Consider the following 16747-nt stretch of genomic DNA (forward strand, 5'->3'; position numbering starts at 1 on the left):
TTCAGCAACTAATGCGGTGAAGGGAAATAGTATCTTAATGTTTAGAAAAGTATTGATGGGAAAATGCCCTCATATCTTGCCTCAAAATAGTTATCTGTCAGAAATATTTTGTGCTTACCAAAGATTGAAAGACCAGAAGTCCATATTTTTCTGTGTTATCATCCAGAATCACAAACAATGTATCCAGAATATCCTGCAAGAACTGGAAAAGCACAGGGATTTTTAGTATCTCTTTTTAGAAAGTTCTAGCAAACCAAACAATTTCATAATTTTCTGACATTGTTTGTAAGAAGTACATTTATTATTCTCTTTTAATTCTAAAATACAATATTATATAGAAAATCAAAACCAGATATTCTGAGCAAATTTAATTTTTTCTAGTCTTCAATTTGTTTTATGAACCCTTTTTATTAAGGCAAATCCACTCAATAATGACTATCAAAAATCCAGATTAATCTTTTTGACAGGCTTCTCATATGGCACTAATGAAGTATTAGAAGTTTGATCTTGCTTATTTATTATTTATGTATTTGATAACTACCTATGGTTATATTTATATATTTATATAATATAGGCAATCATATACACATTTTTATATTTTTAAAAATTAATAAGGATCTAGACATGATCCACAACAAGAACAAGCATACGATGGTAAAAGTGAGGACAAGGATGCTGGCAGGAAAATGTTCAAATGGCTTTGGGGGAAAATTTCCAGCCATTTGGTGTAAACTGATAATTTTAATCCTTGAGTTACGACTGCAGTTAGAACTGAAATTCTTGTCACTAAGCAATGTGGTGTAAAAGGTGATGTCATGTGACCATGTCACTGAGTAACAGCAATCCAGAAAATCCTAGTTGTCATTGTAACCCCAGAGGTGCAGATTGTCAAGACTAAGCATTATTTGTTAGCTTTATTAATACTATATCACACATTATCAATACATGTGATGAAATGTGCACCTGGGGAAGGGATCTCGGCAAGAATACCATGGTTTCCCCAGGAGGAGACTCTACATTCCAGCCCAGAATAAAAGTCTGTGCACTCCTGAACTAGCTGGGGGAGGGAGGAAGAGTGGCCACACCTAGAATCTCTCAGAATATATCTGTTGAGTCCTTGGCGGGAAGCAGACACGAGAAGCAGTTGAAGTTCTCAGTTTCCTTTATTCAGCGTTCAGCTTACAAGTAGATGGCTTCAGCAGCTCCCAAAACCTCCCAGCTTCTTATATAGACGCTTCCCGGGTAAATGTGATACTTTTCCCGCGCCAGCACCCGCGCATGCGCACGGCGCTGGCGACAGCCTGTCTGGTCCCGGGCAGCTTTGCACCTGCCCGGGACTGCCTGCAAACGCCCGAGCCGTTTGCAAGGCTCGGGACATAACACCCCTTTCCCCCGGGCTAAAACTATTACCAACATATAAACATTTATTTTATACAGTGTTCTGCTTCTCAGTACTCCTATCGTTACCTGGCTTTTGTTTAGCCAGCAATGTTATGTAATCCTCTAAGTATTTAGGAGACTTCTTTGCTCTCTGTGACCTTCTCAGCTCTGGGTTACTAGCATGAGTTCCCTGACGGGAGGGAGATGTGAGCCTGTTCTCCTTATTTTGCCTTGGTGCCTTCCAAGGACTGTGCCCCGCTGCCTGGCCTGCTTGCTCGCCCACCGGGCTCGTCAGGCCAGGGCTTCTGTCACTTTGTGACCTGGTTGACCTGCCTAGCTGTAGACCCTCGGGCCCCGTGAAGTGATAGCCACTGCTGGGCATCTCTGTTGAACCTCCTAGGTCCGTCCAAGACCTGTCAGGAGGCTGACCATTCCCTGAACCCCGTTCTGTGTCCGGGCTTGTGTGGGTTTCTGTACTTTCCCAAAACTCAATTACTCCCTGATTTGGGCTAGAGGTGTTGTAGTCGGGACTTGGTTCCTCGACCACCTCCCTGTATGTTTGACCCCCTGTAGAATTTGGGGTAAGGTCAGGCCAACCTTGGGGATTGTGTGCCAGCTCTCTCGCGGGGAATGATTTGTTGGGATGCCCCCGGGTATCCTCCCTGGCTGGAGTAGGCGTGAGTGCCTGTTGTGTGGGTAAGCTCCATGAATTCCTTTTCGGAGCAATTGCGGAACCCTGGGATGGGCCGTTTGTGGCTCCATCAGTGGATATGGGCAGCAGCTCGTGCCCTTCCCTTTGCTCCAAAGGGTCCCCCTCCCCCCCCCCCTGGAAAAGACCCAGGAGTCTCATCTGAAAAGTCCCGCCTAGGGCGGAGTTGGTCGATGTGCCGACGCAGGACACGACCGTTGTCCAGGGCAACCTCGTAGGAGAGAGGACCTGTGACCCTGGAAATAGAAACGGGGACCCAGGTATGACCAGGCCCGTAATTGCGAGCCCAAACCGGGGCACCCACAAGTAGTTGTCTAGGTGCCCTAGGATGTGAGGTAGATGAAGGCAGTCTGTCCGGATGCAACCGGTCAAGTTTAGTCGTAAGTTGACACCCCCAGCGAAGTTCAGCTGGGCTTCTCCCTGTAGAAGTGGACGGTGTGGTGCAATAAGAAAGGAGAAAGTCAGCCAACCTGTGATGCCAGTCCCCGTAGGTGAGTCTTTTCAAGGCGTCCTTTGTGATGCGCACCATACGTTCAGCCATACCGTTGGTGGACGGGTGGAAGGGTGCAGACGTGGCATGACGAATCATGTTAGCCTGTAAGAAAGCTTGGAATTCGGAGGAAGTGAATTGAGGGCCGTTCAGACACGATGACATCTGGAAGCCCGTGTGCAGCAAAAATCCCCCTCAGTACCTGAATAGTCTTTGCAGTGGTGGTGGAAGAGACAGGTACAACATCAAGCCATTTTGAATGGCTGTCAACAAGGACCAAGAAGAACTGGCCCTGAAAGGGCCCAGCGTAGTCAATGTGCACCCTAGACCATGGGGACTGCGTTTCCTCCCCTTTATGCACGGGAGCTTGGGGCATCTCTGGGCGAGATCGTTGGCACAGGTGGCATGCATGCACCTTAGCCTCAATATCCTTATCTAAAACAGGCCACCACAAGTGGCTGCGTGCAAGAGCCTTCATACGAACAATGCCAGGATGACCCTCGTGGAGGGATTCCAAGACCCTAGTCCTTATCGAGGAGGGAATGACAACTCTGTTTCCCCAAAGCAGACAACCCTGAGAAAGGGACAACTCGTTTCTTTTGGACCAGAAACTCTGAAACTCAGGACTAGGGCAGTGCTCAGGCCAACCGGACAAAACCCAGGAACGGACACGTGAAAGTGTGTGATCTGTACCTGTTTCAGTGGCAACATCCCTGGCACAAAGAGGGAGCTCGGGCAAGGCTTGGATTGATAGAATGTTGACAGCTGGCGCAGGGTCAGCTTCTACTATTGGCAGAGGCAATCTGCTGAGGCCATCAGCATGGCCCATTTCTTTCCCAGGCTTGTGGAGTAAAGAAAAATCATATGCAGACAGAAAAATAGACCACCTAAGCATTCTAGGGGAAATGATTTGGGGAGTCTGCTTACGTGTGGTAAACAGTCCCAGCAGAGGCTTATGGTCAGTAAAGACCTTGAAATGCCTGCCATAGAGAAAATCGTGGAATTTTTTAATTCCAGCGACAACAGCCAGAGCCTCCCTGTCTATCTGAGCGTAGTTGCGCTCAGCAGAAGACAATGTTCTGGAGTAATATGCAACAGGAACCTGAGTTCCATCAGACCTGAGGTGGCTTAGGACAGCTCCTACCCCGTAAGGGGACGTATCACATGCGATGCACACAGGAAGAGATTCGTTGAAATGTGCAAGTACACTGTTAGAAGTGAGCAAGGCCTTGACTTTGTTAAAGCAAGCCTCATGTGTATGTGACCACTGCCACACTGCTTGTTTGTCTAGTAGCCTGTGAATAGGCTCAGCTACACTAGCTTTATGTGGAAGAAAAGAATTGTAGAAATTCAGGAGGCCCAGGAAGGCCTGAAGTTCGGCCTTGGACTTTGGCCTAGGTGCTTCTAAAATAGCTGTCAGTTTGGATTCAGCAGGGTGAATCCCAGCAGCATCACTTTTGAACCCCAGAAATTCAGTAGAAGGCACCCCAATCTTGCATTTGTCTTTTTTGAGCTTGAGGCCTGACTTCCTGAATCTTAACAGAACAGCCCTTAGCCTTTCAGCTAGAATGTGTGTGGAGTCTCCTGCAATTAAGACATCATCAAAGTAGGGGCAAACCCCCGGTATGCCCCGCAGTGTGTTTTCCATTACGCTTTGGACAATCCCAGGAGCGACATTCACTCCAAACTGCAGCCTTTTTACCTTAAAGGCTCCCCTGTGGGTCACAATAGTCTGAGCTATAGCAGCATCATCATCAACAGGCCGCTGTTGATACGCTTGAGCTAGGTCAAGCTTTGCAAAAACGCGCCCCCCCCTTGAGGGAGGCCAGAATATGACTGACCACAGGAACAGGATAGGCATGTTGCTGCAATGCCTTATTCAGAGTGCATTTGTAGTCAGCACAAATGCGAATGTCCCCATTTGCCTTTCGAGGCGTGACAATGGGGGTCTCCCAAGGACTGGAATCAACAGGTTCTAGGATTCCCTGTTGAATCAGTTTGTCTAACTCAGTGTCAATTTTACTCTTTAAAGCAAAAGGGACCCTTCTTGCTTTAATTCTAATGGGAGTGACAGTGGGGTCTAGCTTTAAGGACACAGGGGTCCTTTGAATGTGCCCAGCTGGGGGCTGAAAACATCTGCAAATTCTTTGCAGACTTCCTGTAGGTCGAGTGTTTGTAAGCTGTTGAGTCCTGTGACATGTATCCCCAGGGCCTCAAACCAATCGAGTCCTATGAGACTCGTTCGTTCACCCCTACTACTAATAAGTCTAGTGGACCTTCAAAATTCTTGTATTGCACGTTAAGGGTGGCCTCCCCCTTAACACACACTCTTGAATTTTGAAAATCTGTTAACACAATGTCAGAAGGCCTTAACTTGGCCTGAGTTCCACTACCGGAACAAATCTTCCTAAATGTATGCAAAGAGATAATTGAAAAGGCAGACCCTGTGTCTAGTTCCATAGATAATGGAACCCCTTGTAGCTTCACCTTTAGTGACAGCTTTTTCTTAATTGGCTTGTGTGTGCCTGTCCTAAGGATGCTTCTTCGCGAAGCGCAAAACCCTACCCTATTCTGGCTGGGGAATCTGGTACCTTTCAGGCGCGGTTCTTCCTGAGGTTGTACCGTTCGTCGGCCCAGACACACAGCTGCAATGTGTCCTTGTTTGCCGCATGCCCGGCAGGTAGCGGAGCGGAACTTGCAGTCGGTTCTCCTGTGGCGACCTCCATAGCCGATGCACTTGAGCGGAGCTGAAGAGCTTCCCTTCTGTTTTTCTTCCGTCGTGGGGTGGAGACGGTCGACTTCCTCGTCTGGATCCTCCTCGGAGTTCCTTTGGGCGTCTTCCTGGTGCACGGATGCAACCTCTGGACTGTTTCTGATCGGCCGCATGTTCTTGATAGCGCCGCCTGCTGCTTCTTCTGCGGTGACTTCCCTTAAGGCATCTTGGTAGGACAGTTCTTCTTTAGCGAAAAGTCTCTGTTGTAGATCTCGATGCCTTAACCCGCACACGAATCGGTCCCTCAGTCGTTCTTCGGGTCTTTGAACTCGCAGTGCCTGGCGGCCTTCCGTAATGCGGCGATGAATTCTTTGGCCGACTCGCCGGGCCGTTGATCCCTCTGCTCGAAGGTGTGGCGCCATGCGATGACGGACATCTTGGGGTGGAAGTGCTCCTTCAGTAGCTTCTTCAGATCTGCGTAGCTGACAGACTCTACTGGAACAGGTGCTGCAAGGTTTTCTGCGATGTCGCAGGCGTCTTGACCGCAAACACAAAGCAGGGTGGCAGCCTTCAAGCTCTCTTCCCTCACTTGGTTTGCCTTGAAGTAGTTCTCCACCCTGGCTACGTATGACTCCCACCGCTCTGGATGTGAGATGTCGAATTCCGAAAGCCTTCCGATTTTCGCCATCTTCAATCTTCAGGAGACGGGTCTATCAGCCAGCCTACCCCCGAATGCGCACCGGATTGGCGGGCAGCTGCCGAGTCGACGCCGTTCCTTTCCGCCGCTCAGGACTCCTTGGGTAAGCTTACACTTCTTCCTTTCCAGGTAGTGCAAGGCATCCCACCCTCGTCGCCAGTGTTGAGTCCTTGGCGGGAAGCAGACACGAGAAGCAGTTGAAGTTCTCAGTTTCCTTTATTCAGCGTTCAGCTTACAATTAGATGGCTTCAGCAGCTCCCAAAACCTCCCAGCTTCTTATATAGACGCTTCCCGGGCAAATGTGCTACTTTTCCCGCGCCAGCACCCGCGCATGCGCACGGCGCTGGCGACAGCCTGTCTGGTCCCGGGCAGCTTTGCACCTGCCCGGGACTGCCTGCAAACGCCCGAGCCGTTTGCAAGGCTCGGGACATAACAATATCTATTAGGTTAAAAGGTTATAGCTTTAGCCTGGCAGGATTCCTTCTATTAAATCGAAGCAAATAAAGTATTGGACTAGATGGGACTGGGCCTGACAATATACCCGTGTTATTTTTAAAAAAATGCAGCAGGAAAAGAAGATTTGAAATAGTTCAGGGTCCTCCGTATCATTTTAGTTCATAAACTAATGAAGAGAATTTGACATATCGCTTCTTACACTGATGATTAAGGTAACCACACTGAGATTTTATTTATTGATAAATACAAATATTAATCAATCGTTTTGGTTTTTTCCTAAAAACAATGAGTTATTGTAATTAATTTGTTAATAATAGCTTAGACCAAATTCAATACCTTAACAATTTCTTCACCACTAACTTGGCGTAGTCTACCTAAAATATCCATTACACGATCTGGATAAGCTTTCCATTTCAGAAGAGCAAGCAGGTCCACTGTATATAATAGAAAGGAAATAATATATAAATAAGTATATAAACAATAGTACCATTATCTAAAACACTCTGAATACATTGGTAGCAATTTTTTGTGGATTTTTATGAAGATCATTTAGCCCTGGGCATGAACAAAATATAAAATATATTTGTTAAATAATTTGAGAAACTATTGGACACAATTGTGATTAATACTTAGAATTTCATTTATATTGTTCTCTTGTTTTCACAGTATGTGAACTAGAAACATTAATTCAAATGAAAGTGCACTTCACAATTTGATAAGGGAGAAAACATGTTAGAAAAACATGTTATTTAGCAGGATTTTTCTCTTCTTTCAAGGTCTGTGCTATCAGATCATTATATTTCTAATATTTTTCCAAATTAAAAATTATTTGCTTCCTTTTTAATTCTAGAAAACTCCATTAGGTGTTTTTAAAGGCTATAAAAACACATAATCTAAGGTATTTATTTGTATATGAAATAATGTGATTTTGTTACTCATTAGGTATGTTCACTCATAATGATAAACCAGAATGGAGTTTTTACAGTCATGATCATTGAACAAACTGCAGTGTCTTCCATACTGCATAACTAAAACATAACAGCAAAACATACTAAACCATATTTAAAAATGCTGTCTAAACAACTTTAATTTAGTAAGTATTGTAGGAATATGTCCTATCTGAAAATGCTTGATGTAATTACAGTAGGTGGCGGGATCTAGACAAGTTGGTTGATCTTGGAAAAAAACCTCTGTAGGATAGGACCTAATTTATACTTGGAAGGGAAATCAAGAAAGATTAACTGGAAAAAAATGCCAATCACATCAATTTTTGTTATCAGAAAAACTACATGGGTATATCCACGTGATCACCAGGAGTCAGGATCAATAGGAAAGAATAATTGCTTCTTTATCTGTTCTGCCTGAATCCAAATGGTAAAATATTTAAGTGGCAAAAGGTAAATTTGGTCAAATGTTTAGAGGACTTGCTTAATTAAGTTAGAATGTGGTTTTTGCTTGTTTATTTTGGTGAGAAGTAGTTTGTGTATATAGCTGCCCTTACAATGTAAATTGGAAGCAACCAGCTATCTCACAAAAAGAAATAAGGAAATAAGAATGTATAAGCTAACTAAATTTTTGTTTTCAAATTAATGCTAGAAAAAATAAGCATCAATTTGTTTTCTGAGTTACTTTGTTAAACAACAGTTACATAAAACAACTATAATCTAGGCAAGCCAGGTAATTAAGAAAACAGTTTTTTCTTACAATTGTCCATTAAGTTCATAGACATTAAGCTATTGGAATTTATTAAACTATTATAAAAACCTGAGCTTTATTACCAATCCCTGAAGACACAGGTTGAACATAGAAAATGTAGCTTCTTTCTGCATTCGTAGGTGAAATACTGTAATACTGTAAACCACCTACTACTACACCTACCAACTACTCATTTCGTGAGTAAATAATAAATTTTCAAGGCTACTTGTTATGAATTTGTACACTAAATACTCAATTCTTTGAATTTTTCTGTTATTATTAAAATAATAAATTATATTTTATTTACAATTGTGATTGGGAAGTTAATCACAGCAAAGTATGTATTTTTAATTCGAAAATATTTTCTGTTTTGTGTTTCACAACTTTTTCATACACATAGAAACAGAGTCTTTCAAGATCAGATACATGCTGCAAGTAACCAAATCAATCAGAACTGCCATGTGAAAATCCGTCTCAAGCATGTATATAAGTAAGACCATTATGCTTTAATGAAAAGGTAGACTATGTATCATCTGTCTTATGAATTCTTGGAATAAAAAACTGCTGTACCATTCTGAGTAAGTTTGGTAGAAGACAGCTGAGTAGTGATTGAAAACAACTCTTTGGTGCTGCGCTGAAAAATCAAGCTTGAAGGGATGTTGGGACAACCATTATAATCTTCTTTGCAGCATGGAAGACCCAAGTAAAGTGCATGGTTATTGAATGTGCTGTTTTCATCACACTGGAGATACAAGAAAATAAATTATTCAATTTTTTATTTTGTTCTATACATTGTTACATTAATCAGATTAGAGTGAAGATTCATCCTCTGAGCCTTGTGGGTTGGTTTCCGAACATTTCATTATCAGGCTAGGTAACATGTTCAGAGAAGTTTAGGAGGTGTCAGTGTCAGTGTTCTGTTTATAAGGGCTTTGTGTAGTCAGCAAGTCTTGTGATAGATCAGATGTGGATGTGTCAAGTGAGGGTCCTATGATGGATCTTGTGATGGGTCAGGTGTGGGTGTTCCAAGTGAGGGTTTTATAATGGGTCTTGTGATGGGTCAGGTGTGAGTCATTAGTAAGAGTCTCATAATGGGTCTTATGATGGAGAGGTTACATCAATGTGTCTGTTGATGGAATTGCTTGTGGAGTGCCAGGCTTTGATGAACTCATGAGTGTGACAGGTGCTAGCATGGCCAATGACTTTTGTGTTACTCCAATCGAAGCCTGGCACTCCACAAGCAATTCCATCAACAGACACATTGATCTACAACCAGCTTACAAACCCCTTAGAATCCAAATCAATCACACAACCAACTAGAGACAGCACCGACCCTCAACCAATCCAAGCAAGCCTCAACCAGCATCTCCCAATGACCCTCACCTGATGTAACTTCCCCATCCCAAGGCCCATCCCAAGACTCTCACTGATGACTCATATCTGACCTATCACAAGACCCTCACTTGACACACTCATACCTGACCCTCACAAGACCTACTGACCACAGAAGAACATTGACATCCCCTAAACTCTGCTGAAGATGTTACCTAGCCTGGTACAAAAATGTTCGGAAACCAACTCACAAGCTGGAGAACGAACCTTCACCCTCATCCGCCCGAACTACGGTTATTTGCCAATATCTAATCAATATCTACTGCTAATCAGACTATATTGAGAAGCAACACTGATCTTATTCATGTATATGTTTTGCCTACAAATGCGTACAACCTTTATTTATTAATTACATCATTTAGAAAACCTTCATTTTTACAATAATCAAAAAGTTACATGTATCTGCCATTAGAATTAGCTTCCTTTAAATATCAGAATCAGAATGAGTAATTTGTTTTCACGGGGATTAAAATGTATCCCTGTGATCCCAAAATGCCACACTTTTCATTTATTTTACCTGTCAAGGATTCTAAATATCTATTCTAGCGACTCAAAACAAAATAACTTTCTTTGCTAAATGGAGTATTTTTTTCAGATTCTGTGTGTGATACTCTACTCTATCCAAAAGCAGTAACAGAACACTCCAAAATGGTAGGTAAGGAACCTTTTTTCAATTTGTGTTAATATTGTGCTCAGATGGCTATAGTATAAAGCAAGAAAAAAGGAACAAAGTTTTTACTGATACTTTTCCATGATTATTAACTGCAATATTTTGACTGTTTATTTAGAAAAAGTTATCAACATTCTTAGAATTCCAAAACTGCAAACTTTTATGGAACAGAATAACAGAATTGGAAGGGGCCTTGGAGGTCTTCTAGTCCAACCCCCTAGTCAAGCAGACGTGTTTCTCGCATTAAATATAAGTCAAAGAGGAGATATAAGCATGGAAGGATCAGAATGAAGAATACTACCTTATAAACATAAAGCTCATGAATATCATCAGATAGGGTAGTGCCATCATCTCTCATTAATGGTGTAAATGCAAAGCCAAAGAGCTTCTTTTCTCCTTTATCTTTTGCTGCAAAACCAAATCAAATATTTACACACATTTTTAAAATGACAGATTAGGTCCTTAGGTTATCTGTAACAAATGAAAAGTCAATATACTATGGTAGTCACAGTGCATAAGTATGACTAAAGAAGCCAGAGTTCAAATCCTCACTAAAGCATGCAATTCAGTGGGTGATTCTGCACTAGTCATTCACAACCTGATATGTCATAAAGTTGCAAGAATAAAAAAAACTGCTTCCAACCAATTTTATACTTGCGTAGCTATAAGTTAGGTAAGTTCCTGCGACTATTGCTGGTTGACATAGGTGCAATAATTTACATTGTCATATATTTTCAAATTATTTCCTGCTCTATCCACTAATCTAATGAAAACATGCAAAATACGACAATAAGATCTCCTGCAGATATAGAAACTTGGAGATGCTTCTGGTGAGGCGAAAACCAATGCCTGCATTTTTGCAGGGGCAGCTACAGTAGATGTGAGATGAGGACTGCCAAAATTTTCTCTGGAAGAAAGAACTGGAGATTGCCCCCATGTACTTTGGACAGCTGATTTATATAAGCAGACAGCAGAAGCGGTTATTTTTGCAGCCAGCTGCGATCAGCTGGAAGTTGCGGATTCCATCATGCTCCAAGCCATAAATGCACCTTTTCAGGACTCAAGGTTCAACGAAACCTCATCTTTTTATTCACTTTGGAGCTTTACCTTTATTACTGTTTTTTTAAGATTGAAAAACCTTCAGAGCCACAGTCACTGGGTAGAATTCTCTTCAATCCATTTGGAAAAGAAAGAACATCGCATCTGTCCAGCTTTGTAAAATCTTTACTTTTTATAATTTCTTATAATAAATAGCAAATATTAAAAATTAAAAATAATATATATAAAAATTTAAAAATATATTGTGGAATAACCTTTTAAATTGAACTGTAAGAGATTTATTTGAGTTACTTCATGAAAATTACAAATGGACCTTGAAAGATGATAAGAATTTCTAGAAAAGAGGAAAAAATATTAAAAGAAAACAGAAGCTGGACAGGGAAAAGGCCTCTTGGGCGTAGTAGTGTGGGGCTAAGGCCCAGGCCTCCTTGGCGTGGTGGGACAGGAAGAGGGGCCAGGCATTCTGGCACATGGAAGGTTTACGTACACTGGAGGGCCCTGTAGCTGGCCTAGGCCTCCCAAAGACTCCCCCATTTCCTGAGGTACCAGGGTTGGGTCGTTGACTGAAGCAGTCACTTGGGCATCTTGCTTAACAACCACTTCACTCAATGACCAATTGTGGTGATAAGTTGAGGGCTACCTGTATTTTGGTAGGTTTGGTTATTTGTCTTATCTATTTAATATAATCCTTAATAAAAATTATGTAAAAATATTAACAAATTATACTCACTGGAACAGTGTCTGAATTCAAAACGGAGGTGAGACCCACGGAATCTGTCAATGGGAATTGGGAGTTTGATGACCTCTCCCCAGCGAGGGCTATTATTATGATAGAGAACAAACGAATGGTACATACTTCTGTTTGGCTCTCCTGAGCCTAAGCTAATGCAGTCCTAGAAAAAAAAGGACAAGGTAAGAATACTAAAATATTACAGTAAACGTGATATAAGATACTAAGATACTAACAACCTCATGTTAACAATACAAGGATTCTATATATTTTAATTAGTCTGTGTTGTGCAAGTAGCCCCTTATGCCAGACTGTGAATTCACATTCCCATGGGAGAGGGAGAGGGAGGGAGAGAGGGAAAGACAGGGGGAGGGTCTGTCACATGCTCCAGCTCCTTCCTCTACTGGACACAGAACACATTCAGTCTTCTGTCTCCAAAAAAGTCTCTGTGGAAAATCTGGTATCCCCACAAAGCTAGAGTAATCCAGGAAACGTTAAGTAAAGGATAATTTTGCTTTATGTCAGGTGCAAAAGACCAAGTCCACAAGTGAAGATTCAATTAAACTGATTTATAGTTAAAACCTATGCACAGACATTTCCCAAAGGTGCTTTTTAAAAGGCAACTAGACTTTCTTAGTTTATTTCCTTGAAAACATTCCGCTTCTCATCCAAGAAGCTTCTTCAGTTCTGATGGAACGTCAGTCAGTTTTTTCCCATTTTTCTCTTCCTTATATTATAAATTGGCTGGCAGAGAGGGCATGTTCAGACAAGGAATTCCTTATGACTGAATCCAAGAGAAGGACCTTCTCTGCCATGACTCCTGCCCTTTGGAATGTCTTATCCTCTGAGGTGAAATTGGCTCCCACCCTTTTGACCTCCTGCAAGTCCCTGAAGACTTGGTTCTGTCAAATGGCTTGGGGCCCCAATAAGGGTGCATCATCACACTGGATGTGGTTGATGAATTAAGAAGCAATTCCATCTCCCCCCCCCATGTACATCCTGTTCCGTTCCTGATCTTTTTATTTTGATTGTGATTTCCATTTTATTGTTGTAGAAATATTTATCTCTAAGGATTTTAATGTTTTAATGGTGTAAGCCACTCAGAGTCATATTGATATGAGATGGATGGCAAACAAACAAACAAATAAATAAATATCTGAATTTTTGATATTAAATTTGGTAACCATTTGCTGAGTTTTAGGTAGGAGAAACAGTATCTAACCTAATTTAACAGTATCTAAACAAGCAATAAAAGTAAACTTGTTCAACTTTTTTTTAGCTTTGCTTAAATAGTATAAAAGGATATAGTTTGAATGTTATGGCAGGGAGAAAAGAACATACTGAATGAGGTGTCTTGGGGATAATAGGAGCCAATATGGTAAGGGTGTTGCTGTGATATCCTGGTGTCAAGCTGGAACTGCATCACTGTCACATCCTGGGGCCAGACTTGGTACATATTTCCCTGGAGGCTGAGGCTGGATTATGGGTTCAAGTTGCTAATGTGGAAAACCTCAGAAAAATATTCCAAAATATTTAGTTGACTGAGTCAAAGTAAGGACTCACAAAAAGGAAAGGAGTAGAAAATACAGAAAATGTGTCTGTATATTTAGCCCAAGGTGGAAACAATAACAGCTTAAGTGTTAAAGCAATTCAGTACATGATCCATAAAGTTAATTACCACAAAAAGTTAAGAAGAAGCAAATGAGTGGCGATCATGATTATGGATACACAGAAAGCTTTCCTCTGGGTGTCCAGCCTCTTCTCTGGGTTTAAATCTATTTCTTTGCTCTAACAGGACCATGTGAGCATAATCTAAAACAGTGTTTCCCAAACTTGACAATTTTAAGGCATGTGGACTTCAACTGGGAGTCCACATGCCTTAAAATTGTCAAGTTTGGGAAACACTGATCTAAAATGATTAAAATGGGTGAATACAAAAATTTAAAAATAAAACATTGTCTCAAAACCTCATAGATAGAAAGATTCTAGTATAATTAGGTAGAAGGCCCTTAAAGTGAAGACAAGATTAATTTCTCTTAAAAGGAATTGACAATTGACTATGTATACTTCTATACCATAATGTGGGTAGGGTAAATTATTCAATATTATTACAATATTTCAGTGATTTTGGATTTTGGATATAAGAAATGAGAAGACACAGTTTTTATAATACACTATGCAATGCATTTGAAATGTGTGGATTCTCTTGGGAGGGTTATTAGAATTCAACATGTAAATATTGTTTGGTAGTTGGAATCCTCGCTGAAATCTGACCACAGTGTAAAATGGAGAAAAACTATGTTAAGTTTCCATAAACATGCTAGATTTTTTTGGATAGAAAATAGAGCAGATTAAATCATGCAAAAGAAAAATCATAACATACCAGTGAAACAAGCAATTTTTCTAGCTGAAAAGTCTATTTTTTGCTTTAGTTCATCAGTATGGTAATTTAAAATGAAGGTTTGATTAAGAATTTCAACTCTTCCACATATAAAAGATTTTGAATCTTAAAGAATTTAAACCCAACAACGACAGAAATACATTGAATAAAGTATGTAAATATTTACACCTTTAAAATCTCTCCATCTGCATACAGAACGTACATAGTTACTTCTATGTTCTTTTGAACACTTTTTCCACCTCTCTCAAAGTCTCCTTTCTCTAAAGTCAGGTACAAATCATTTCGTATATCACCTACATATAAGGAGAGACAATGCTTTTAGAAAAGAGCACATAGTAAATTATTCTTCTGGACAAGCCAATGATAATTGTGTTCACTATTCTGATAAGATAGCAATTCATTCCAATTGTAAAATGAATAGTTAATAAAAAATGAACATTTAATATCAGTGTATTATATTTGATGGCCGTTGGTAATGCTTTATGGAGTCTGAAAATAGGAAACCAGTTATGAGACAAAGGAGAGGGAGAAGACATGAGGTAAGATTTTCAAATTCCTTTTAAATTATCTAGTTAACAAATAAACGGTCAAATCATTCAAGATTGTTCTATTTCCACACTGATAGCTAATTATAAACAGTTGTAGACAATAAAGTCAATACTCTTAACTTTTACTGCATACATTCTCCCATCCTCTCTGTAGGACAGGTTTACCCAGCCGTTTTTTTCAAGCAACTATAGTGCTTAAAAGTACTTAAAGGTTAGTAAATCCTTTTGAATTTTCAATATTTCTGCATAAATATAACTGAAAAATGATTTATTCCCTATATCACAAGTTGTAGATAATGAGAACTTGATTAAACAAATATATCAAAAACATTATACTTATTCATTAATTTATTGAGGAAAATGATCCTAAATTGCATATTTGTATGTAGCATAAGTATATGAACTCTAGGATTACCAGTCTGTTTGAAGGGGGAATTAGAGACAAGTGTTTCAATCAAAGGTCTTTTTTACATTTGCAAATGGCACTATTTATGCGACCACCGTCAGGAAAACACTGAACAACAATGAGGTGCATGGCAGGGTTCCAAAAAGAAAGCCACTACCCTCCAAAAAGGACATCGCTGCTACTACACATGCTCCAGGTTTGGCTTAAGGTCACTTACGCTCTCACAGCGCTGGTCAATAGCCATATTCAACCAAACACAGAGGCACAGCTGGTTGTTTGTAATATCATGGAGACCCAATGAATTTAAAGTAAGCAAACCTTTACCATTACAATATAAATTTGCTCTTTCTTTGCGCATGCACACACACACAAACTCAAACAGTCACCCATCCATATTTACCCACATCCTTCTCAACTAGACTGGCAAGCATTAGCCAGATGGAAACTGCCAAGTCTAGATCCAAAGACAACTGAAAGACTGGGCAGGTTTCAAGATCTTTTATCTCTCCAAATCCTTGCTTTGTAGATTCACAAGACTGGCAGCTATCCTTGCTTTGTTGATTTTCTAGATATGGGATGCATACAAAGGATAGAGGGAGATAGTTGGCACTAAGAAGACATCTGAAACCTGATGCATGAATTGGCTTTCAGTCAAATTCCTAAGGCTGTTTTAGAAACAGATATTTGTACAAACCAAGAGGGCTTCAGAACCAACCATATCAATTGTTTTGTGGATAGTCATTTTAGACATAGCAAAGCACATCACACAGAACATGATTAGCTGAGGTACTGTGGGATTGCATACACAATCCAGATAATTTGAAAATTTAACAAAGGAGGGCAGAAAGTAGACAAGCTACCGTTAATTGTATTGTTTCAAATATGAAGAAAGGATTGCATAATAAAGTAATTATTATTATTTATATTTACTATGATCACCCATTCCAAAAGACTCTGAGCAGATTACAAGACCAAAATATACACTTAAAACATTAAAAACGTAACAAACTACAAGATTAAAAAAACACTCATAACACTTTTTTAAAAACTGCAACAGCTCCACAAACACAGTAGCTCCCAGCCTGGAACAGTTATATGCCTAAAGCCTTACACTAAATTGCTTTTATATGAATGCTATCTATATGCCAATTCAGGGAAGTAGCTTAGTTTTCTGAGAATCTCTGGGAGATAAAGCACCAGAATCAAAGATTGAATCTGGCTGAACATGAGTAAAACCATTATTTAGGCAATAAGGATAATGAAATAGTTATTTCTGTGCCATGGTTGCATTGGCTGAAAGCCACCTAGTGGATCTGTTTAGAGTGACTTATTTCCTGCTGGCAGGTGGCTGGACTACCTGCAGGCTATAGTGAGGAATATTCATGCTACCTGGAAGATAAA

The 16747-nt window shown here is 40.5% G+C and overlaps 1 protein-coding gene across 11 annotated transcripts in view; it reads right to left on the minus strand.

The window, feature by feature from the left end:
• DOCK3 (dedicator of cytokinesis 3) overlaps positions 1 to 16747 on the minus strand; it is a 182786-nt gene that overhangs the window by 103929 nt on the left and 62110 nt on the right. For all 11 annotated transcript variants that reach the window (XM_039319577.1, XM_039319619.1, XM_039319561.1 and 8 more), the window contains exons 15-20: positions 14561 to 14685; positions 11992 to 12154; positions 10504 to 10610; positions 8711 to 8882; positions 6782 to 6879; positions 119 to 202 (exon numbers count right to left, since the gene is read on the minus strand). In XM_039319577.1, the coding sequence (XP_039175511.1) occupies positions 119 to 202; positions 6782 to 6879; positions 8711 to 8882; positions 10504 to 10610; positions 11992 to 12154; positions 14561 to 14685 (749 nt within the window). The remainder of the gene's footprint in view (positions 1 to 118; positions 203 to 6781; positions 6880 to 8710; positions 8883 to 10503; positions 10611 to 11991; positions 12155 to 14560; positions 14686 to 16747) is intronic.

The sequence above is a fragment of the Crotalus tigris genome, unplaced genomic scaffold (genome assembly GCF_016545835.1).
Source record: "Crotalus tigris isolate CLP2741 ecotype Arizona unplaced genomic scaffold, ASM1654583v1 scf7180000017601.7605149639:7615979, whole genome shotgun sequence".
NCBI lineage: Eukaryota > Metazoa > Chordata > Lepidosauria > Squamata > Viperidae > Crotalus > Crotalus tigris.